This window comes from Pteropus medius, unplaced genomic scaffold (assembly GCF_902729225.1).
Source record: "Pteropus medius unplaced genomic scaffold, Ma_sr-lr_union100, whole genome shotgun sequence".
In the NCBI taxonomy this organism is placed as follows: Eukaryota; Metazoa; Chordata; class Mammalia; order Chiroptera; family Pteropodidae; genus Pteropus; species Pteropus medius.
In genome coordinates, this window is record NW_024343733.1 from 2,763,776 (window position 1) to 2,788,027 (window position 24,252).

General features: G+C 38.5%; 1 protein-coding gene across 2 annotated transcripts in view; it reads right to left on the bottom strand.

Moving 5' to 3' along the window:
* MED13L (mediator complex subunit 13L) overlaps nucleotides 1-24,252 on the bottom strand; it is a 264,752-nt gene that overhangs the window by 11,532 nt on the left and 228,968 nt on the right. The window contains exons 15-26 of one of the 2 annotated variants that reach the window (XM_039868225.1): nucleotides 22,426-22,643; nucleotides 21,918-22,123; nucleotides 17,570-18,507; nucleotides 13,684-13,863; nucleotides 12,855-13,078; nucleotides 10,797-10,989; nucleotides 9,679-10,105; nucleotides 8,908-9,127; nucleotides 7,682-7,870; nucleotides 3,576-3,799; nucleotides 3,242-3,384; nucleotides 182-340 (exon numbers count right to left, since the gene is read on the bottom strand). In XM_039868225.1, coding sequence (XP_039724159.1) covers nucleotides 182-340; nucleotides 3,242-3,384; nucleotides 3,576-3,799; nucleotides 7,682-7,870; nucleotides 8,908-9,127; nucleotides 9,679-10,105; nucleotides 10,797-10,989; nucleotides 12,855-13,078; nucleotides 13,684-13,863; nucleotides 17,570-18,507; nucleotides 21,918-22,123; nucleotides 22,426-22,643 — 3,321 coding nt within the window. Of the gene's footprint in view, nucleotides 1-181; nucleotides 341-3,241; nucleotides 3,385-3,575; nucleotides 3,800-7,681; nucleotides 7,871-8,907; nucleotides 9,128-9,678; nucleotides 10,106-10,796; nucleotides 10,990-12,854; nucleotides 13,079-13,683; nucleotides 13,864-17,569; nucleotides 18,508-21,917; nucleotides 22,124-22,425; nucleotides 22,647-24,252 lie in introns of both variants that reach the window. The other variant, XM_039868223.1, reaches the window with a different exon arrangement.

Sequence of the window (24,252 nt, forward strand, 5' to 3'; positions counted from 1 at the left end):
AATCATAAACTATTCCCCCCGGAAGAGACCAAATGTTTCCATTTCTGAGCCCTAAGAACAATCTTCTCTTATAAAGATAATAAAACAAAAAGATATATTCTACACTTGTCTATGGACTTAAGTTTGAATAGACTGAACTGATGTGATACTTCATTAATGGGACTGACAAGAAGAGATTTACCTGGCATCACTACAAAGGACCCCTGGGGCTCCATGGCAACCAGGCAGGCACTAAGGATAGAAGGAGAGTCTGCGGCAGAGATTCCACACATCCGGCACACGTCCTTGAGCCGTTTGCTGATTGTCTGTAGTGAACATTCTCCAAGGAGGATACTCCAATCTGAAATCAAATATCACAGTCATACACAGTCTTCAGAAATTCATACTGCTATGAGGTTTGAGCATTTTACCAGTTTTGCCTGGTAAGTGAATTTCCAGGATTGGGCCCTAAAGGAATGTGGCTTTACACAGGTTCCCTTCCCTGCTACAAAGAAAATGTTACTTGACCTCTATTACACTTCATTAACAAAGAAACAAAGGCCTACTATTGTGTGGACCAAAGTCATGTCTGAAATGACCTGCGAGAGTCCAGCACAGACCAGGGGAGATTCAGGCACCTCAGATGCCTTTGATGACGGTGCCACATCACACGGTGACATTCCCCTTTCTCCTCTTTCACATCCTTCACAGCCCGTCAGCACTTTTCTTTAGAGGAGAGCACGGCTGGGAGCAGACCTCAGCTCCGTTAACCGCTGTGGGCTGCTCGTGTTCATGAGAGGGGAGCGGCAGAAACCAAGGGGACCTTCCTTAGAAGAATACCCAAAGGTGCTACCAAACAATGGATGTGAGGAAAGTGCTCCAGACGCTGCCACGCTGGTATGCAGATGAAAAAGCTGGCACAGGCTGTCTTCCTAATGTTTGTTTATGCCTCCAAACAAAGGCATTGTACGGAGAGCCCACGAGGGGAATGTTCCTCTGGGAATTGAAAAGCACTCAGTCCTCTCTCCTGACCTCCCTGACACACATGAAGCATGTCACACTCCTGCAGCAGCACAGTGCTGCCATGCCACGCCCCGCGAACGAGACGCTCCTCCACTGCAGGCTTCTCTATCTGTACATACGTTTTTCAAACAAGCTGTTCTCCCCTTATAAGAGTAGGTGAGAGGAAAAATTTTTTTCATATTTCATATTCCTAATAAACTTCAAATTGAAGTGGCTGAAATAAAGGTGGCCAGAAACACGAAGAATGTCTTTTTAAAAACCTCAGAAAAATCAAACAGAGTTCTGAATTTAAAACCAAATAAGAAGGATAAGGCAGTGTGAGTATTTTTATCGCGGTCACTCTAGTGACAAACAACAGAAATTCACAAAGCTGACTCTGAAATCTGTGGCTCACATCTGATACTGTTCCATAAAAATGCAATCTGCGCAGACCTCAGATCCCCAAAGCAAGGAAGTGCAGATTGGTAAACTGATTTCCTGTGCCCTAGGCTCTTCTTTGTGTTTTCATTCCTTGAGAGTACATTTTCTCTCAATTCTTTGACAGAGTCCTCAGTCACACTTACACTCTTCTCCTCTAAGAAATAAGAAGAGAGTGCCCCTTCTAAAAAAATCACACAGAAAAAGGTGATGGTCTTAATAATTTTCCAAAATACCAAGTGACTATACTAGGCTACGTTTTTATCCTCTCTTCTTTTCTATTATGCTCTAACTTTTCCCAAGGGTTAAGAGTAACTCAAAACCTTTAAGAAATAAGATTGACTAAAAGGCATGCTAAGAGAGAAGATAGGATTTCTGACAGAAATGAAATGACGAATCCCCTAATGTATTAGACCTCCAGGCTACTGATATAAGATTCATTATAAGTATGGTATACCTTAAAAAATGAAAAGGGTAACATTTTCTATTGGTCTACAATATAATTTATTTTAAAAAATTGTGTGCAATAGATTCCTGAGAAGATTTAATGCATTTGTATAAACTGCTGTTAAACCTTAATAATTAACTCAGGTACTTGCTATAATGCAAGTTATATCTGTATCAAAGATTTCATTTCAGGGGTTCCACAAATACCTGATATAAATTTCATGTAAAGAAATTATATGTGCACCCTAATGCAAGGGCCAGCAAACTATGGTCCACAGCCAAATCCTACCTGACACCTGTTTTTGTAAATAAAGTTTTATTAAAACACAGCCACATCCATTCATTCACTTAGGTATTGTCTATGACTGCTTTGAAGTTACAATGGCAGAGTTAAGCAGTCGCAACAGTGACCAATTATCATGCAAAGTCGAAAATATTTACTATCTGGCCCTTGACAAAGAAAGTTTGCTGACTCTGCTTTAATATACTTGCATGCACAAAACCACCAAGCTAATTTTGACATACGTTTTGCTTTGTGCAGACCTTAGAAAAAACCTTTTCTCATCTACATGCATATATTAAACTTTTTATAAACGTGTAATTAATTAATGAGGCTTTAAAAAGATAATCTAGGCTTAAAAAAAAAGTCTATATATATAAAACTGCACCAGTGCTACACTAAGACACCAAATTAGCTGGACTTAATGTCAGACAAGGCAGCTGCCGGTGGTCAGCTGTGTTATGTTAGTCACCTTTAGTGCTCTGTGACTGTCCTATTTACGATAAGAAATAAAGCAGTTGGCAGATACGTTTGGGGTTCAACTTAAAAAAAAATCTGCTCTTTTAAGCTTCCAGATTGGCGATGTGAATAAAGACTGTTCCAATTAATAACTACTTGTCCTCATAAATCAGGATTACTTTGCTACTGTGTCACCAAAGCAAAATAAATACAAAACTCATTACCATCAACCACCAAAAATAAACAAACAAATGAATGAAAGAAACTGAAAGCTGTTCTTCAATGATTTCTACTATCATCCATAACCTCTGGTATAAAATTTTCATGTTAAAACTGACTTCTTGTTCTTTCTGATTCAACATATAAATACACATTAGAAATTCTAATTTACTGAGTATTACTTTTATATTAATAAAACACTTTTTCTGTTTTATATTTAAGATTTTCTTTGGGTAAATGGTTTTGCAGCTAATGAAGTTTAAAACCACTGGTTTCCTGTATATTTAAAAAAATGAGGAAATATAATCTGTTTTACTCTTACTACCAACTTTACAACCTTCACCCTCAGCTCAGTTAATGACATTAGCTCAGCTCTTGCCCCTGCGTCTGGTACACACTGCTTCAGGAATTTCTCACCTTTAAGCTCCCCGTGGCCAAGACGCCCAAGTCGCCCGATTACAACTCTCCAGGGTAGAGATGTCATTTGGACAATACCTATGCACCATTCCCATAACTTCTGCAGTCCAATTTTACGTGCAGATACTTTACTCCTCCGTGATCTAAAAAAAGAAAGATATGGGGAAGAAGTCCCCAAATGAATCAAAGCTATCACTTAGACAAGACCAAGAAAATTCCAAACCACCCAGCCACACGGTACCCTCTGCATTTAGATAGGAAAATTAGAAAGATTTATATCTAAGGAAAGGCACAGCATCAATTTACATGCATCATATACACCAAGGATCCTCACCTGTTTGGTAAAGCAATATTTACAATACAAGTTTCTAATAACTCCCCATGGAGGTCAGTGCAGGAAGCCAAAAGCCAGCGCTGGTCGTGAGACAGACAGTAGCCCACAAAGAGCACATTGTATTTCTGGCTTGCTTCACCAAACGTCTCTCCCAGCTCGGTCTGCTTGTCTTTGATTGGGGCCAGTATGAAAGGAGGTGAGTAAAGCTGGATTGGGCTGGGCCGCTGAAATCAAAATCAAAATCAGTATCAACACAAGGCCACTAAATTTAATGTTTATAATAAAACCCAGAACAGCACTGAGTGAAACCAACAGGGCGTAATGACAACAGATTGCCCCCCACCAGCACGAGATATATATATATATATATACACACACACATCCAAATAGTAATAATAACACAGATAAAAGATTGTTTAAATGATAAAGCTAGGAAACGCAATCAAGTCAGTATTCTCTTATTAAAAGAAATTACTATGTTAGAAAGTAAACTGGCTCAACTTCACTCGTCAGTAGAAAAGTGGAAATTAAAACCACAACAAGACACTACCACACACCCGCCAGAATGTCTGAAATAACAAAGTCAGAAAACACCAAGTACTGGTGAGAATGCAGAGCAACTAGAACTTTCGTATGTTGCTGGAGATACAACCCTTTTGGAAAAGTATTTGACAATACCTGCTAAAGCTGAACAAACACAAACCCTATGACCCAATGAAATGCATACATTATATGTTTACCAAAGGACAATGATAAGAATGTTTATGACAGGATTAATCGTATTAGCTCCAAAGAGAAAATAGCTAAAATACTCACTAACAGTAAGATGGATGATAGATACATTTTGATATACACACAATCAGAATATTAAACAGCAAAGAGAACAGAAAAACTACCACTACAAGCAACAAAAATGGATGGATTTCTATGATGAGTAAAAGCTGCCAGATACAAGATTATAAATTGTATGATTCGATTTATAGAAAAGTCACAAAACAGGCAAAACTATGCTGTTAGAAGTCAGAATAGTGATTCCTGCTGGAGTGACTAGAAGGGCCTGGGAAGGAGAGGCTTCTGGAGGTTTGTTATTGTGCTTGTTACACGGCATTTTTACTTAGTGAAAATTCATCAAGCAGTACACTTATGATTGGGTACCTTTCAGTTTTCATTTTATACGTGTGTGTGTGTGTGTGTGTGTGTGTGTGTGCGCGCGCACGCACGTGTGTGTCTCATTTAAGAAATCAAAGAATTACTGTTACCTAAGACAAACATTTTAGATAAACTGTGACAAAATTTAATCATTGTGTTTGCTTACAGCTATTATACACATTTTAATATTTAATAAACTATAGCAGGGGTTAGCAAACATCTATAAAGGACCAGATAATAAATACTTTAGGCTTTACGAGTCTGTCACATAATTTCTTTTTAAAAACGTAATAATCATTCTTATTTAGTTGGTCATACAAATATAGCCTGTGGGCTGGATTTAGCCCATAGTCATATTTGCTGACCCCTAGACTATAGCAAAAGAAATAATAATTATGGGATTATAGAATTTTAAAGCTAAAAGGAACCTTGTAAATAATCTAATCAAATTCCTTCATTTTAGGGGTTCAAAACAGGCCTAGAGATATTCAACCACTTGTTCAAAGTTTCAGAGCTGACATTCTCACTAATTCATTCAATCGCCAGAGACCCCAAAATTCTACTTCTAGCTATTTACCAACAGAACTGAAAACTATATCCACACAAAAACTTGTACACAAATGTTCATAGCAGCATTATTCATAAGAGCCAAAAAGTGGAAAAATCCAAATGCCCATCCACTAATGAATAATAAAAAAAAAACAAAAACAAAATATGGTATATCCATACGATAAAATATTATTTAGCCATAAAAAGAAGTACTGATATATGCTATGATGTGGATAAACCTCAAAGGTTATGCTAAATAAAGAAAGCTAGACATAACAGATTACATATTATATGATTCCATTTATATAAAATATCCAGAATAGGCAACTCCATAGAGACAGAAAGTAGATTAGCGGTTGCCAGGAGCTGGGGGAAGGGAAAATGAGGTGTGGTTTCTAATAGGCATAAAGTTTCTTTCTGGATTGATGAAATGTTCCAAAGGTAGATAGCAGTGACAGTTGTACAACTCTGTGAATAAACTAAAAATCACTGAATGATACAATTTTTAAAAGGATGAATTTTATATATGAATTATGTCTTAATAAATCTTTTTTTTTTTAAGAGTCCAGTTGAGGTTGCCTAAAAAGTTTTGTGTGAACCAAAGGTTAAATGTCAACTATTTTAGATGCAAAAGATAAATCACTAGGTAAAACAGTATTCCCATACTCTGGTTCTGAGATGCTAGATGTTCTATGAAAAATGATACCAGTGACAGGATTTCTTCTAAAGCTTGCATGACAAATACTAAAATACATTCTTATGTGAAAATGTGCTTGCATGAGACTATGCCACTGTAGAGAAGCAGGGGCCTGGCTGTTTGGTTCACCACTGTCACCTAATACAGTGCCTGGCACACAGCAGATGCTCAGCTATACAGACTGAACGGAAGTGCAATATTCTAGCTGTAGACTGCGGGAGAGGCGGAGAGGCGGCATTTAGCAAACAGTCATTACCTTAATGCAAATAAAAATGTATAAATCTCAGTAAATATGTATAACATTTGGTTGTTTTGTTTTTAATAAAGTCAAGTGATTTCTCTCTTCTTATTCCAAAGCAAAGGGGGAAAAATGCATATGTTTGCCATTTATTTTAATCTAAGCCTCACTTTACCTCACGAACTCCTAATGGTGTTCTGCCAGTATGTTACAATCTTTTAAAATGTTTCATAATGTCTTAGGATATCTTAACATAAGTAGTCAGCCTTTATTCTCCTCCATGAAAATGCAGAATACTATCAGTTATCATTTCAAATTGTGATAACTTCTTACCAAAGCATAAGAAATGACTGCATCTGAACTGCAGAATAACCACAAGAAGTAAAGAATTAAAAGATTCTAAGTTTACAACGAAAAGCAATAACTCGTAATTTCTGGAGACAAAACAAGAAACAAGTAGAAGCAAACTATTTTTCAACTCTAGAAAAAACTAATAGAGAAAATAGATGAACTGCTTACAAAAGTGAAAAATACAAATCCAAAAGAATAAACTGAACCTAAAACTGCCAAAGGCAGAAATTTTATATAATCCCAGAATAAAAGTAGGTTGTTAGCCAAGTAGCTACCCGTCTTGGGACCAAGCTGACCTGAACCAAGTTACAACAAATGCAGTATTATCTATAGTTGCATCATTTTTTCACGTCTAAGCTTTTAGTTCTAGAAGGGATAAGCATTTTATAGAGTTTTCCAGAAAAAACTTACATAACCAACTAAAATCAGCAGTTTTGGGTGTTTTTAAGTTCTCTAATAATGAAAAGGTATTTGCTGGCTTTTGTTAATGGGTATTTTCTGTTCAATGAAGTTGTGGGAACTGATTTTTGAAAGCTTTGAACATTTTAAACACTGCCCTATACACCTCTATCTTCAGGATAAGGTGATTAGTAAAACAACTTTTATTTAAAACATGTGGGGCTCTGGTGTTTTAAGACTCCCCTTGAGGTACATATCTGTGGAAGTAGGTTTAAGAAGACTGAGAGAAAAAGCATTTGTATATATACAGAAGCCCCAAGACGAGAGGAGGAGGAAGCAACTCCCTGTAAAAATGTGCATCAGAAATTGAGGGGCCCTTATGGAATAAACACATATACAACTGCTGTACTAGGAGAGAAACGAACTGGGGAGGGTAGAGAGTAAGAGAAGACACAGATTAGTCTCAAAAAAAGAGAGAACAAAAACGAATATAGCAAAGTGCTCAGTATGTTGCTGCCTTAGGTCCTACGTTGAAAAAAAGCAAGACTTTGCCTGCCTCTTTTCTCAAAAAAATGTACAAGTTCAGTGAAGTAGCTCTTCAATTTTAACTTAAGGATTACTCTTACATAAAGGTAGAAGACAAACCACGCAACCAACTCGCCTGGCTCGCATCTTCAGTATAAAAGATCTCTTTTTGGAAATTTCTGCCTGGCTGCTACCTACCTCCGGGTTCTTGAGGGTCATCTCAATGCTGGCGGCAGGCCCAAACCCTGTGAGAGATTTAATGTGGATCTGTGTAGGCAGAGGTCGCCTGCACTGGCAGTACACTGAAAATGCCATGGACTTCAAGTATTGAATGTAGAAAACTTGTTCATCCTTCATTGTCTGCAGCATGTACTGGCAAGGCACAATCTACAGACAGGAATACAAACAGAACTGGGATTTAATGTAATAATGAGAAAGTTGGAAAATGGGAAGGCATGAAACCTTAACTTGAATGGGGGGAGAAAACTTTATAGTCTTAAAATAAATACTTCGTTCTTAATTTCTCCTAGTGACATAAAATCCTATATTCTAAATGTATACCAGCAATAGTTATACTGTCACTTAGAAATTATCCTGTTCCCATTTTAGGGGTAAATTCTCTATTATTGTGATGCTCCCAAATTTAAAAACTTTCTTTTTGATACATTTCTCATATATACATAATATGCACAGCACTTTTGGAATTACTGTCTAATCATTCACGTCACAAACTTCAAAACAGCAAAAAACTATCAAAAAACTATTCCAGTAAACTTTTAATTCTGTAAGATAGCTTTAAAGTGACAATACAACAAAATCCAAACAGCGAATGCAGCATTTTTCACCTATTAAATTATTTTTAAAAATGTAAAGTTATTCCACTGTAAAGCTGGCAAGAGCGGCAGTGAAAACGGGCATGCTCATTCATGCAAGTAAGTAAAACCTTTCTGGAAAGGAATCTGGCAATATTTATCAGTATGTATATCTAAGAATCCACTTTAAGAAATGCCCTGAAATGTGAAAAAGGGATTATACATAAAGACGTTTGTTATGGCTTTGTTTATAATAGTGAAAAAGTGGAAGCAATTAAATATCTAACTGTGCAGGCATGGTTAAATGTGGAAGATATCCAGTCATTAAAAATTTTGTTTGTGAGAATTTTAAATAACATGGAAAAGCATTCATGAATAACATTAAGTACAAAAAGACAATATGTTGAAAGTATAATCTCAACTATGTAAACAAACATATAAAAAAAAAGGCTAGAAATATACCAACATGGTAATGATGGATCGATCTTAAAGGCACAATTATGATTATTTTTTAAAATGTTTTTGTGACTTCCAATTTTTTTTAAAAAATCAATAACTTGTATTTACTTTCATAAAAACAATGAAAGTAAAAATAAACTTGCAAATAGTTACCTGGAGAATGAAAGAATTTCTCATATGCTCAGGTAAATTATCCAGCATCTCTGTGTAGCAGCGCATCAAACTCAACAGCCAAAAGTTTCCGGAAGTGGAGTCCTCCTCTGCAGTGTAAGTGAATGGGTCCACCATGTAAATGACAACAGCTGGAGGATAGGCTTGGCTATCTGCGGAGTCGGGCTCCGTGGGAATTCCTATTCTCTCCCTTTCTGTAACACTGCAGAGAAAAGTCACTTATGAGATGCACAAAATAAACATAAATTACAGAAAACAAAATCAATTTTAGAGCACATCAACTCCCTGGATAATGATTACAGATTAAATGTAACATTAACATGTATCGTATTACCAGTTAGCACCAAGACAGGTGTAAAATGACAGTGTGCGCCTCTAAAGTGGGAGGTTCCTTTTTCAACTCCCCTGTGTTTCCTGTGCCTAAAGTCTACAAAGATGTTTTCCGATACTATTAACAGCAATAGCTTATTAGTATCATCTATTATTCATATAACAGTATCAGTATAAAAGTAACAGCTTACTATGAAGCTAATAAGTTTAAAAATAATAAGTTTATAAATTCGGATATAAGAAGTCTCAAATTTCTTAACACTGAAGCTGTTGACTGACAGCTGTTTCTCTCGGGAAGAAGAGAAATAGAGCACTTTACTGGATTTAGAGCCTCGTGAGGTTGAGGGGAAGAGAGGGGTACAGAAGAAGAGCAGATAAGGCATCTAAGTTGAAGTGTCTTATCTCAGTCAGTGAGTCGTGTACCTTTCTTGTCCATCCTGTGAGGGCTGAGAGGCGCTCTGCCCAGGCTCGGGGTCTCCACCGCAGCCTATGTTCCCTTGCGTTCTATCAGCGGAACTGGCCCCAGTGCTGGGGTTCTGTCCTCCAACACTACCACTGAATCCTGACGAAGAGGTAGTGCTTATCTGGTTAACGACGGGAGCAGAGGCAGATGATGAGACCGGTGGCACAGAGGAACCAGATGCGGAACTACTTGCTGCAGGGTTTGTAGAACTGCCATTAGAGGTGGGATTAAATGCGCTGCCAGCTGTGGGAGCTGCTGATCCTGAATTTGAAGCTAAAGGCCCGGCATTCCCAGGAGTAGCTTGTCCCTGTGCTGCTGCTGGTGGGGTCTGGTACTTAGGTGGTATCAACAGGCTGCTATCGAGCTGCAGAGTGGCTAAATAAGGTGCTGAAAGAGTACATGCAGAGAGGTGACTTCAGTGGTTTTCTGCAGTGTTAGACAAGCAGAAATTTGGAATGCTAACTTTAAATATTATGCTATCAGGCTGCAATATTCTGGCTACGATACCCAAAATGCTATCTCCACAGTTGAACATACGCTTATATACCCTGCAAACATAGAAATGAACATGGAACTATTTATTTTAAGTTCTGGAGAAGAACCTTATTTAAAAAGGAAGAGAAAATTAATCGTGTGTGACATTTTCCTTTCAGACTGATTCCATATGCCTTCGCTGAAAAATGAGAGGCCACGTATTCTACAGCCACCCTGGTATATTATGCTCCCACGGGTATACAGCTTTACAAGTGTCTTAGATCCTCTTAAAATTAAGATTCTCTTAAATTAAGCAATTAAGTATTCTCTTAATACTAAGTCATGCTGCTAAGTTTTCAAAATGTGGAGTAAATTAGATATGACTTCTTTAGGCAATTTTAAATAGCTTTTAAAGAATATATGTGCTTATAAAAATTAGCATTTACCTAGAACGCAGAAATAGTTGTAAATAAATACAGTAATGGAATGCTAACATTACCTGAGACAACAGAAGCCTACTGTTGCACCTTAACAAGTGGAAGGGGAGGAGCAATTTTCTATTTTACTTCTCAAATTCTACTTTGCCAAATAAATTCCCGCTTACCTAGGTGATGGCGGCAAACTTGCGCATAAAGTTTGAGTCTGGAATGATTGTCATTCTCCTCACTGCTCCACGGCTGGTTAAACCACTCACTCACAAGCTCATCGGCTAGCTTCTGTGCCACGGTCTTTCCCACGCGCATGATCCCATCACGTAGCACTTTGCAGATGGGCTTGTGCTGGCCAAGCCTACACATCTGATACCACAAACAAAATCACTGTTTACAAAAGGAACCACTGTTTTGTTTGGTACATATCGTTAGCGAGGGAGATTCTTTATCATCCACACGGAAGCATTTTCCTTTTTCTTTTATCATTACCACATGCAACCAAACCCACATTCTAAGCTGGTAATTAATTATCATGCACCCTGAAACTGCAATCTGATGCTCCAAAATCTGGACTAGGTCCTCTAGAGAAAAATTAATGTTTCTCATGGAGAAACATAAATGTGTCTGCTTGCCAGCCCATTCCTCCTGCACGAGAGCAGATTGCGGAGCATCACCTGACCGCTGATGGTCAAATAAAGGACTAACCAGATTCCTGCCTACTACAGCTGACCGAGACATATGTCCACTCAGATCTCCTAAGCAATCCCTACTCATAATGTTTTCCCATAAGATAACATTAAAATTTTATGGGCCATCTGTTAGATTGTTTAAGACATTTGGAGATCACTAATAGCAGAGGCCACTGAAGCACTGGATGTGTTGATCATTTTTTAAAAAGAAATAGTTGTTTTAGCACAATGAGTTTCTGTTATTAATCTCCAGGACACTGAATGGGTGCTTATAGCAGAGAATTAATATACCTGCCAAAAGCAAGCTACTTAACTACCTGTTCACCAGCAGAAGGGCCCATTCTATTATCCCTTGCTAGAGCTGACTACCTTGCTAGGCTTACTACCTAGCCCCAAAGAATTCTCCTTCGGCAGGTATGTCATATCGCCAAATGAGCAATCCTAGTAAAATTAAGATCTAAAAAGCCTTTTATGTTTTGTAACTTATGCTGAAGGCTTCATTCAAGAGAACAGCCAGGGTTTAAAATTGCTTAGAAAAGTTTTCTGTGTCAGGGTAAGTATGATGTAGTATTATTACGCATCCATGGACCAGGCACTGTTTGGAAATTACTGTACTCAAGGATTTTCTTCAGTGGCTTAACTGATGCCATCACCACATACATTAGTATCCCCTCACTTCTTTGGAGCCACATGTAAGTTTACTATTTCATGTGTACTTGTGTATTTATAGGCAGTGAATGTTCTGTTACAAAATACTTTTGAAATTCAACCACATTTGTAATGCTTATAATATGCCTGTCACAGTTCGAAACCCTCTATAAATACTAATTTCATTTAATCTTGCCAAATACAAAGACGTTAGTAGTAGAAAGTACAAAGAATTTAGTATATATGTACTCTGGCAGAAGAAATGTGACACTTCCTCTTCAAAGATAGTCATGATTCTAATTTTTCAAAAGTAACAGAAATTTATATACTAAATGTTTAAATTATCTACCTGGATATCACATTATCATGGTTATTACATTACTAATCTGTATCAAAATTTTAGTATTAAGATGAATGCAATGTTAAATAAAAACAACAGGGACATGATTCATTAAATTTATCTTCTGATTCAGAAATTTTCAAGCTAAACATTTTTATACTGTTTTCAGGGACTTTCCCTTTCTTCCCCCACCCCCAAAAGGGTAGATGTGCTTTCTTTTTGTAAAGCTCATCTTCTGAAGAGCCACTTTCCCCTGGTGAACAATACTTTTAAACCCGAGCACATAAATGGGCAGAAAACAGCTGACAGGATTTTAAGAAGTGTGGTAAGGCTGGTAGAGGAAAGTCTTCTAAATCTAATAAAATATAAAGCCAAGATGGGAAAGCAATTTACTTCCAGAAAAACTTGCCAATTTAATTCTTTTCTTCATCCTCCAACTATCTGCATATTTTCTTTGAGATCTACTTTGAAGATATTTATTCTTTAAAATTTAATCGTAACTAGAAACAATCTGAGGACTCGTGTCATAAAAACTGTTCTCACATCTTTCTCACCTCATACACAGCGCTCAAGTCCCTGAAGAAAGTTTTGGCTCCTTCGAGCAAGGCCTCATTTTCTGGACACACCACAATATAGGCAACGTCACGGTGGCCCCCATATGGATCCAGCAACAGCCTCTCCCAAAACGGCAAGGAGAATGGCGAGACGGTGAGAAAGTCCTTATCACAGCCGACCAGCAGGGTGGGGATGGGTAACGGCTCAGGAGATTCTTCTGAACCTAAAACAACACTGCAGTTTAGGAAGGTGCTTGAGAGCCCGTTTCCCACCACCTGAACAATTCAGAAGTTCCTGGTGCATTAGTGTGAATCCTGGCATCAGAAATTTCATTGTAGGTTAATATGATATCTTAAAGTAGTCTTTGAATCCTCTAATTAAATATCCCCTGATGAAAACCTTAATTAAATGAGTTGGAATAGGGTTCTAAAGGTTGAATAAAATCAGAAGGTAGTCTAGAACAACTTAGAAGTTAGATTTCCAAGTAGCACTACGTAACTTCCTTTAAGATCAGCATTATAATCCTGACTACGAAAAAGCTGACTAGTTCGGAAGTTCACCCAAATGAAAACACAATGAGGATCAGGAAGATGAGAATCTAATAAATACGCTACTTAAGGATTATTTTCCTCATTTACTTTCATTATGCCAAGAATGTTAAGAAAACGTAACACCAATACTGACTTTAGGAAAACAAAGAGATTATGTAACTTAATAGTCATGAAGAAAGAGATTTTGTCAGTGAAGCAAACACTTGACAGTAACTCAAGCTGCTTTTTTATGGAATGGAAAAAATCAGAAGGAATTCAAACAGGGAAAAGAGTCTACCATAGGTCCCCCGTCCTGCCATTTTGTGGAACTGCTGCCAGGTGAGTGGTCCCTGCACATGCTGGATATTCTCCCAGGTCCTGCCCGTGCGTTTCTTTTGGATGGCATCTTGGAGAAAGGGCTGCAGGGACAACAGCATACGGACCACATCCTGGGAGGAAAGCATGCTGATGTCTAGCACTGGAACAGAAAATAAATGAAAGGGAACAGAGATCATAAAAGTGGATTAGCACTCTCATCTTTCTTGCCATCATTTTGGGCCTCAGCTATAGTCCATGACAAAGACATTATTGGCGGCAGATTCTATTTTTAGTAGATGCTAAAATACTTGACTTACAAGTCAGGAGGAGAGATATTCTTCTAAAATGGAAAAAATAATTTATTATTGGAAATAAAAAAAGAGAAAATAGGTTACTCTATATAAAGAGGTTAACTGTAGAACTGCTTAAAAGAGGAAAGATAGAAAGGTCTGATGTTTTAAAATCATACAAACCCATTTCCAAGTTTGCTCATAAGAGGTGCAAAAGTTTCTTAATTATTACTTTGATTTACAAATATCAATGGTTTAATTATATGAGTGGGAAAAAGGAACTTAAATAGAAGCTTTTTAAGACTTTAAAAAATGCTCTTAATGTAAAATATTTTCACAAAATACAAAATGCATAAAGAGAAAGAACACCTTCCATGCGAGTAGAGGCACACGAAAACACAGCAGAATCAATGACAGGACTGAAAGTCATCTGTATAGAGAGGAAGGTAAGGGATTCATGGTTTCAGCACAAATATTCTTCCAGCTATCAGGAGGGGTTCTTAACCTAGAATCTGAAAACTCTCGGAATTGTTACGCAGAACTGTGCATGCATGAACATTATCTGTTTTCACCAGGGGAGAAGGTCCATAATGCTCATTAAATTCGCAAAAAGATCTGAAGAGCTAATTAAGCGTGAGGTGATCAGATATGAATCTGCACAGCTGGGTTCCTGAAGACCTTTCCTTACTCTTACTTTTCTAGCGGATTAGGAAAGGGACATGGATAGAAATCTAAGATTTATCTGCCAATGCAATCTGCTTAGCGTTCTTAAGACATTTTTAGGTAAGTCCTTAAATCAAATAGGTTGCAGATTGGTGGCCCACAGTGTTTGCTGTTATTGTTGTTGGGTTTTTTTTTGGAAGGGGGTGGTGAAATGAGTCTCTCCAGGAAATTTCATATACAAGTCTGGATTTCTAGCTTCTCTTGAAAAACTGGGAGACCTTGCAACCCTGGGGCTGAGACCCATATTCCTGCATAACCTCCACCCGTTGGAGCCCGGGAGCAGCTGTCCCCTTCAGACAGCTCCCCATGGTCCCTGCTCTGCTGCCTGCCTGAGGCTGAAGCAGTGCGAATCGTCTTTACCTTCAAGCCTGTGCTTCTTTTTTTCTTATAATAAAGAAAACAGTAAAGTACTTCTTGTACCCACGGCTCTATCAAAAGTAGGAAAATGACAAACCAAGAGAACCAGATTAAAAGCAGACATAATTCTTTGTTAACTCTATTCCTGGGCATACAGAACAAAGTGTTGGGAAAGGACGCAATTTATTTAGGGCAATGCTTTTTGCAAATCTGGCTCCCCACAACATTCGTTTACATTATCTGTCTGGTACTTTGAAACGTCTGAATTCGGAACCCATACCACCCCTGCAATAAAATGTGCTATTCTTCATATCCAAAGATGACACTACTGATCTTCCCACACATACTGCTTTTCTGTCTGAAGGCCACTATCTAGGAGAAGGAACCACCTAAGATGATCACCCACATTTCTTTAGGGGAAATACTGCACTTCCTTTAATTCATAAATTCATCCAGGAGACATTAATTAAAGGCCTGATAAGTACAAGGCACTGTGCTTAAAACTAATCAGTTTTAAAAATGAGTATAACTCCTGACCACTTCCTTAGGCATCTCCACTTCCAAGAAGTCTCCCTGCTTGGCCTACTCAGAAAACGCTCGTCATTCCCAACACCACTGATCTTTGTCCTCTGGACGTACTTTTATTATTCCAGACTTCCGACTATATTTAAGAAGCTTATATAACCATCTCCCATACAAGACTGAGAGCTGTTCAGAAGCAGGGTCCATGTTTCATTCACATAATCCCTCCAGCCTGGCTTCTGCTCCCACTGTTTACAGAAGCAGCTCTAAGGTCAAAAGGCATGTTTAATCCTCACCTTAAAAGCTCAGCTGCATCCTAAAGCTTGTTGACCACTCTCTCTTTCCTGAAACTTGGTTACAGGGTAGAATTCCACAAAGCTCTGTCCCAGGCCCTCTTCTCGTTCCATACCTCCCCCTCCTCCTCAGTGACCTTTCCTTCTCCTCTGTGCCTCTGACTTATCTATCTGCCAACCATTCCCTTTCCCCTGAACTCCAGGCCCATGAAGTCCCAAGTGTCTACCTGACATCTTTAACCTAGATGTCTCAAAAGGGATCTTTAAAACTTTCAAAACTCACTTTGTGAACTTCCTCCTCAGACCTGGTCTTCCTCCAGTACACCTATCTTTGAACAACACCACTGTCTATCCAGGTATACAGGTCACAAACCTGGGTGTCTTCCTTAACATCTTGCTCTCCCTGATCCCAAAGTTCAACCCATTATCAAGTCCTGCAGTAATACATCCTAAACATCTCTTGAACGTTTCCATTTCTTTTCCATTTTCTTTGCTAGGACACTAAGCCACACTGTTGTTTCTTATTTGGTCTCCTACAATACCCTCCTTGTCTCCCCAGATCCACTCCTGCCATTTTCTAATCCACAGCCCACAGTATAATCAGAGTACATTTTTTTCTTTTACTACACAAATTTGATGTCAATGCCTCTTCATAAATCCCATCAATGACCTGTAAGGGCTCTGTGGATGAAGACCTAATCCCCAGCATGTTGCAAAAGGCTCCCGGTAATTGAGACCCTGCTGGCCGCCAAGCCTCTCAGTTTTTTGAAGGCCCCAAGCTCTGTCTAACTCTGGGCCTTCAAACTTGCCGCTCCTTCTGCCCGGGACACAATTCCTTCCTTTCCTCTTTACACGGTTAATCTGGACTCACTGTTGAGATTTCTAATGTTACCACTTCTTCAAGGACCTCTAGCCTAGGGTGGCCCTCTTACTCCATGCTTTCACCATTTATAATGGTTTGTAATAATATCCTTATTTGTGTAATTATTTGATTAATGTCCACTTTCCAGCATAGATTAAAAAGTCCCTGAGGGCAGGCACCTTGCCTCTTATTCACCATTTTATATTATGGGATGCACCACATTATCAATAGTGAATCAATAAGGGAGGGGAATAGTAAGTTGCTGGGCACTCTTAGAGCTCAACTCCAAAAATTATCAATTGGAGCTTTTAGTAATAAAAAAGCCAGGGCATACTCCAGTAACCACAACACAATGTAAAATGTGATGACTGTTACGAGAGAGAGAAGATACTGGGAAACCAGAGGAAGGAGAAAACACTCTGGAACTGGGTGGAAGGCTCTACGGAGGAAGTGTCACGACAATCTGACCTTGCCTGAGTGGACTGAAACACGAAAGAGCGTGCAAGGTACTGGTCTGCATACTCCTGGCCACTCCGGTTACCCGGCAGTCGCAGGTTTCCACTGGGAGCTGCCTCCATGAATTCACGCAGGAGGAAACTTTCACAAAATAATAACTCCTCTCCAAAGGTGTTTCAGCATCAGACATTTCCCCAGTCCTTAAATTTAGGATGACATCGATATAGCTCTCACTTTAGCTGTCTTTTTTTTTTTTTTTAAAAAGACATAAAGTTCAAAATGTTGCCATATAGTGAAGTAAAGAAAGCCTGAGAGTTAGCCCAGGATAACCTTCAAAGCAAGTTTGTCCCCTGAGACACCCACCGTTGCTGTGAGGCCACGCGTGCACGGTGGCGCTTCTCACCAGCGCCTCATCCACCCTTCCACCTGTGGGGTTATCCACGTACTGCCGGCCCTGCTCCAAGGCATTAAAGCATTCCGTCCAGTAATCGTTGTTATCTGCTTGCACCCGGTCGTAACTCCAGCTTACACAGGGAAGAGTTTGGCGGTTGTTAGAGGAAATGTAATCCAGGAAACTGAGTGAAGCAAAAGGTTGAGTGTGTTGATTCTGGAGGAGGAGGAGAAGGCTTATAGGTGGCTCCTGGGGTTTTCTGGCTCCTTCCACCTGAGGAAGGAAGGTGGTCTGACACATCATTAAGCGCCTCTCCGCAGCCTGACCAATATCAGAATTCTTCCCAAAAATATCCAACTCATCTTCCAGGAAGAGTCCCGAATTGTAGCCAAGTTTGCGATTCATAATCGCACTAAACCCACAGGTACAGCGGTACTGGTCCTCATTGGAAGAATCGGGGATGTAAAGCCCGACATCTGCCCCTTTGATGTTCATGTTGCAGGCACAGATGCAACAGCTGTCAAAGTTTCTGTCTTTAAAGATATTCATCACAGAATCGGAGAGAATCAGGGTGACATAGAGACTATGGGCTTCAGGAATTGGCTGCATGGTGGCAGGCTCCACAGAGTTAAGGGGCCGCGTGGTAGAGGGAGTAGAGGCTGGTGACCCCTGATCGGTGCTGTCATATTTAACCGACCCTTGACCACTGGCAGTGCCCCCGCCTCTGGGAGTTCTTGGGGTCCTGGGGGTTCGTGGTGTGGGGACAGAGAAGCGGGGTGTTGCTGGAGATGGCAAAACTCCTGCTCCACTGTTGCTGGCTGGGGCAGCGCTGTTCAGCGTCACCGGTGTGTTCATCTGTGGTGTGTTCAGATAGTCTGGATCTGCTAGGCTCCCGACGCTAGGCACATTACTGCAACGAACAGACAGCACCAAGTGAGAATCAGAGGCCTGTCACGGATGATGGAACACACACATAACCACCCCCAACCTGGCATGTGCCTTTCTTATCATTCATGTGTGCTGTCACTTGGTATACTCAATTTTCTCTTAAAAAAAAAAAAGATTCAAAGCAGTCAGTGCAGTATGTGGAAAAGCAAGCAGCAAGGTATGAAGAATAAATCAATATAGCACTTTCTTCTACTCATTCCACTTTTAAGAAATCCTCATCTTAACCTTTTGAAGTAACTTTTATAATTTTCACAAGAAAACATGATGTTGAGTTGAGTCAGTGTAATTTTGAAATACTGTAACTACTAGATGGAACTTTAACACATAAGTTCAAACGCTAAATTAGCTAGCAGACCACAGATGAAATTTCCATCTAATTTGCAATTACATTTTTGTCATTTTTCGAATTGAAAGTCTGCCAGCGTACTTGTTCTCTGAGGCTATAATCTATATGATTCTAAAGTAGTTATAATCAAATGCACATGAAAATTTAACATTTTTCTAACTTTCAAAATGCAGTCCTATCTAGGCTTGCATTTTAATAGTAATGTGTGACCACGAGGGAATTCTATTTTAAGAAACCCATTGGCCAGTACTACATTATAATTAATACAAATATTACATATGCTGCTATGAGGCTTTAGTATTAATTAGATGGTTGCACAGAAGTACACATATTGTATTATAATTTCCAAACCTGCAAGAAATTTCTGCGGGGTGGCAGGCAATTCTAGTTCACTTATTAATTTTCAATATGCTATGCCTTACCTATAGCACAATTATTTTTAGTTCTCAGAGACTAATCACATTGTGTTATCTATTTTTTCTCATAAGCAGTCACTTCATTTTGGAATAGCTACATAGAAAACAGTATCTGCAACGTTCTGTTGTTTTATTATTGTAGAAAATTTTCTTGACATACATATAAAATAGCATATGAGACTATTCTTTCCAATTTGAAAATATCAAAAGAACACAGATTTGTTTAATACTTAATATCCTTTTGAAATATATTAATAATGTGCTTAAACTAACATTCATCCAATAAACTACATATTCATTCACTTATAATTTGAAATAAGAATGTCATAAAGTAACAGCTCTTCAAATAATTTTCTTGTGATTTTTAAATTAGTTGTGCCTAAACTACCAGCCTGAAAATCCAAATCAGGCACTGTAAAGAAATTTAAAATCCGAGGCACAGGGGCACCTTTGAGGACAGATAAAAAAATGACCCAGAAACCGTGATCAGCAATCGCTGCTATCTCAGAGACCAAAATAATGTGTGTAATAATGATCTTTACTCTAATTGGACTCCTTTCAAATCTTCCTGTTTTACAAAACCCTAAAATTATTATGCAGTTCAGATCAGAAAAGAAACTATGACTACTAACCAAAAACCTAAATAATTAAATTGCTCCCTAGGTAGTAATAAAAATGAACTGAGTACTAACCCTACGCTAGGTGCTGGATATTCAACAGTGAAAAAGAGGAAGTCAGCTCACAGCAAGTATGACACGCATCATGCAAGTGAGTGCTGGTGTGCTAAGTGTGACAGGTGAGGGGTGCCCAGGGTGAGGGGACACCACAGTGGGAGGATTTCTAATCGTCTAGAACTGTGTGTCCAATAAGGTAGCCACTAGCTCCATGTGCTAAATTTAAATTAATTTAAATAAAACGAAAAATCAGCCTTGATCTCAACTAGCCATATGTTCGGTGGTACACAGCTACGACAAGACAGCAATAGATGCTACGTTGGAGTATGCAGATACAAAACATTTCCTTCATCACAGCAAGTTACAGAAACAGTGCCAGTTTAGAATACCAAGAATCTTTGGATGGCAAATATAGATTTAATAGATCTAAATAATAATGTAAATTATTTATTATTTAAACGATCATACAACAAAAGGTGCATGTCACTTTTTTTGAGGAGCCTGTATGTATAAGAGATTAAACTGGTGAATGGGTTTCGGAAGCTGCTGCACTATTTACGAATGGCGTGCTAACCTCTCCTGTGCTGGCCGCACCAGCTGTACAGTACCAGTCTATAATTAAATAAGCTAGAACTGGAGCGCAGCAACAGAAAACAAGCTGGGCGCTCACATCCAGCGCGCTTCTGAGTACACTCTTTCAGACTGTTGTGAGTTATTTCCACAGTACTTCCACAACCGTTGTTGCTAAAGCCTTTCAAGAAATTTGTATGGGAAGTAGGACAGCATTATCCCGTTTTAAAGAAAGGAAGACTGAAGTAAAATAGTCATTTAAGGTCATACACAGAATAAACAGAAAAGGCAGGAATCTAGAGTTATACCTTCCCAGGTCTAGCGTTCTATACTACTTCTCCGTCACAGTTTTTCATTTCAACACTGACTTTACATACACAAGCATAAAACCTGTTTATGACATTAAAGTTGCTTTTATCAAGATGGTTTTATATGAGGTCACGAATAAGTACCCCTCAGACTGAATCTGGGCCACAAATTTGTCTTATTGGTTCCTAAAATACAACTCTGAATTAATTTTCAACATTTTTAAAAAAGGAAATTTACATGCAAATCCAGATCTTTGGTCTCTCATATTCCTGCCTGAACAACTTGCCGCAACTGAATAGCAAGTGTCCCTTTAAATGGGACATATTCTCAACAGTTCATCATAGATCCTGCTTAGGCCTACTGTCCCTCACAGTCCTCACAATGACACTGAGCCTCAATAGTGCCAAGTCTTTTGCTTTATCTAGTCCATTTCATGCCCATATTGCTTACCTGGTCCTGACAGACATTTGAGTTTATGGCCTTTTATTTTATTATGGAAATTTATTTTATTTTATTTATAAATTATTAATCATATAAGAAACTGATTCTACATTGTTGATTTAGAATTATTTTCTAGACAGTATGAAATTTGTCTGAGCTACAATAAACATCTCCTCTTCCTTCTCTCATACCATATCACCATCCTGTTGCTGCTTTCTTCTATGTTGTGGGGTCAGTAACAGAGACATTATCTATTTTAAAGGGCCTTAAGTAAACACATTTAAAATCATCAATTTACATGAAATAAAGTACTCTCTGCCACCACCCCAAAGCATTACCAACTCCAACCCAGTGCCTGATTCTGTGGTAGACGCTACTAGACACTGAATGAGCATAAACACAATTCTCTCTATATACAAATGACCTTAATTTTTCCATGTACAAGAAACTTAGTTTAGCAAATAATGCACATTTCAACTCAAAATGTGCACAAAAACATGAATGGTCAATAAAAGTTTCAAATAATATGCCATTGTCATTGTTTTTAAGAAATATTTCATTGAGATATAAATCACATTAAATATGGCAAATAACTTGAAGCAGTCCCTGCACATACTTGTAGCCATCTCTAATGAAAGTGGCTGCAGGCGGCATGGGCAGCTGTTCAATTTTAGGAGGGACTGCCCACGAAGGCCGAAACAGACAGGCATCAGGTATCTTCAGAGGTAGCAGGCATTGGCTCGGCAACATCTTCAGTGGAGCAAACATGGAGGATCCCACAAAAGGTTGAAAAGCTGGAACTCTGTGCACATATGAGAAGTCCTGCAAGAACAAAGTGAGGTTGGTGATAAAACTAGTAAATGACTTATGACATACCACGGTAGTAACAAAAATGATTATAACTCAATATCTTATCCGACCAGTAGAAAAAGCTAATGCCAACATTTTAGATTAATTAAAAGACACTACAACTAATATAGCGAGCAATACAGCTCACGATCCAATTCCGAGGATTCTTAGAAATTTATGTATACATAGCATATAGATTATCTTATTTTAAGAAGAGGTAGTGAATCCACTTGAAAACCACCCTGGCATGGTAAAATCAATATATTGGCAATTACCTTTATTTCCTCTGGCTTGGGACTTCCTAACCCATCTTCCACTTCCATTTTGAATTCAGTGAGTTGTGTTGAAACCATACTGACCATAGGGCTCTCCATCATGCCTAGTGCAGTCGCTGTCTCTGAACTGATTCCGTCTTTATAATTCATCACAGGAGAAAATGCAGGGTGCTGTTCCAAAGAAGGAGGGGTGGGAAACATCCTCTGCAGGTCTGCAACTGCTAAAAAAGAAAAGAGAAAGAAAGAAAAAACAAACCATTTCTTTTAACAGGCAGGACTTATATTAAAAAAAAATCCCCTTTCATAGCCAGGAGCCCTATTTGGCTTCAGAAATAATGCTAATTGAATGGTAATAGCAGTTATACAATAGAATATTAATCATCTCCAAGAAGGCCATCAGCAGAAAATTACCCTTTTCTGGAACTTTATCACCATTCTCTTGATGCTTTATGATTTGGCTCACATTAATTAAGTGAACAAAATCTACATAGCATACTTTTTTCTTCCAACAACTGATTCTCTGAAAAGTCTAAGGAGATGAACTAAGTAGAAGCTGGGAGAAATTAGATGAAGTAACTATTTTATTAAAAGTTGTATCCCTGATTACAAATGTGTATGAAATATTCTAGAATTATATAACAATTGTTATGAAGCAGTTTTTACATGGAAAATCCATCAGGCATCTATGTATTAGAGAAAAAAAATAAAAATTGCTTAGAGCTATAATAGTGGTTTATATGAAGTAGGATTACTCAGCTAGTTTGACAAATCCACTGATCTTTGGGAAAATGGTTCCAAATTGATGTTAAAATAAAACTTCATAGTTAGGATTAACAAACATCTCTAGAACCAAAAGACAATTTATTGAGCATGAATTAAGAGGAAAGAAGTATATTTTAAGAAATACTTAGAACAGTGATTCTCAACCCTTTTTTGAAAAAATCATTCTCATATACCTGAGGTTAACTAATCATCATCCATAACAGTGACTCAGTAAGGCACTGATCCTTAAAATAATATATTTAATAAAATGCAAGTTGTGGTTATAAAATTAGGCCACTAGGGGGTGTCCTGTACAGCAAATTCATTTATAAATCTGGAGCCACAAGTTTGAATGAGAGATTTAGAATGGCATCTGATGTCCCAATTTCCAAACACATTACTCTTTCTAGCAACTTCAACACTTAAACAAGCAAAGAGTAGCCACTGAGTAGACTAAGAATAACTTCTAGCTCTGAATCAGAAATTAATAAAGAATAACTGCACCATGCTCTGCGGCCCTGGGTTAGGTCTGAGGCACAACTGCATAAAGCAGCAGCAATGAGCTGGGTTCCACAATGCAGGTGCTCCCAGCACAGCACTGATATGGATGGTCAGGTCATTTCTCTTGGGACCTCAGTTCCTCCATCTAAAAGGACGGCTTGACTAGATGTGTGATTCTCACCAGGCTTTCTTTCTTTCCTTTGTTTATGGGGCAGAGGAAAGCCTCCACCATATGGAAGCAGAAAAAAGGTGACAACCTTTGGACTAGATGATCTTTACCATGTTTCCTAGGTAAACGATTATATAATTCTGAATAATTGGCCCTCTCTTGGCCTCAGGTCCTTATCTTAACACAAGGGAAGGAAGGGGCCGGCAGATAGGGTTTCAAATCCCAACTTTCACTTCCATTAGAGGAACTCCACTTCCATTTATTTTCTATAATACAATTCCATATGAGATTTCATTAGGCAAAAAGGTACCTGCTAAGAAAAAGTGAGTGAGTGAGTGAGTGAAAGAGAGACAGAGACAGAGACAGAGACAGAGACAGAGAGAGAGAGAGAGAGA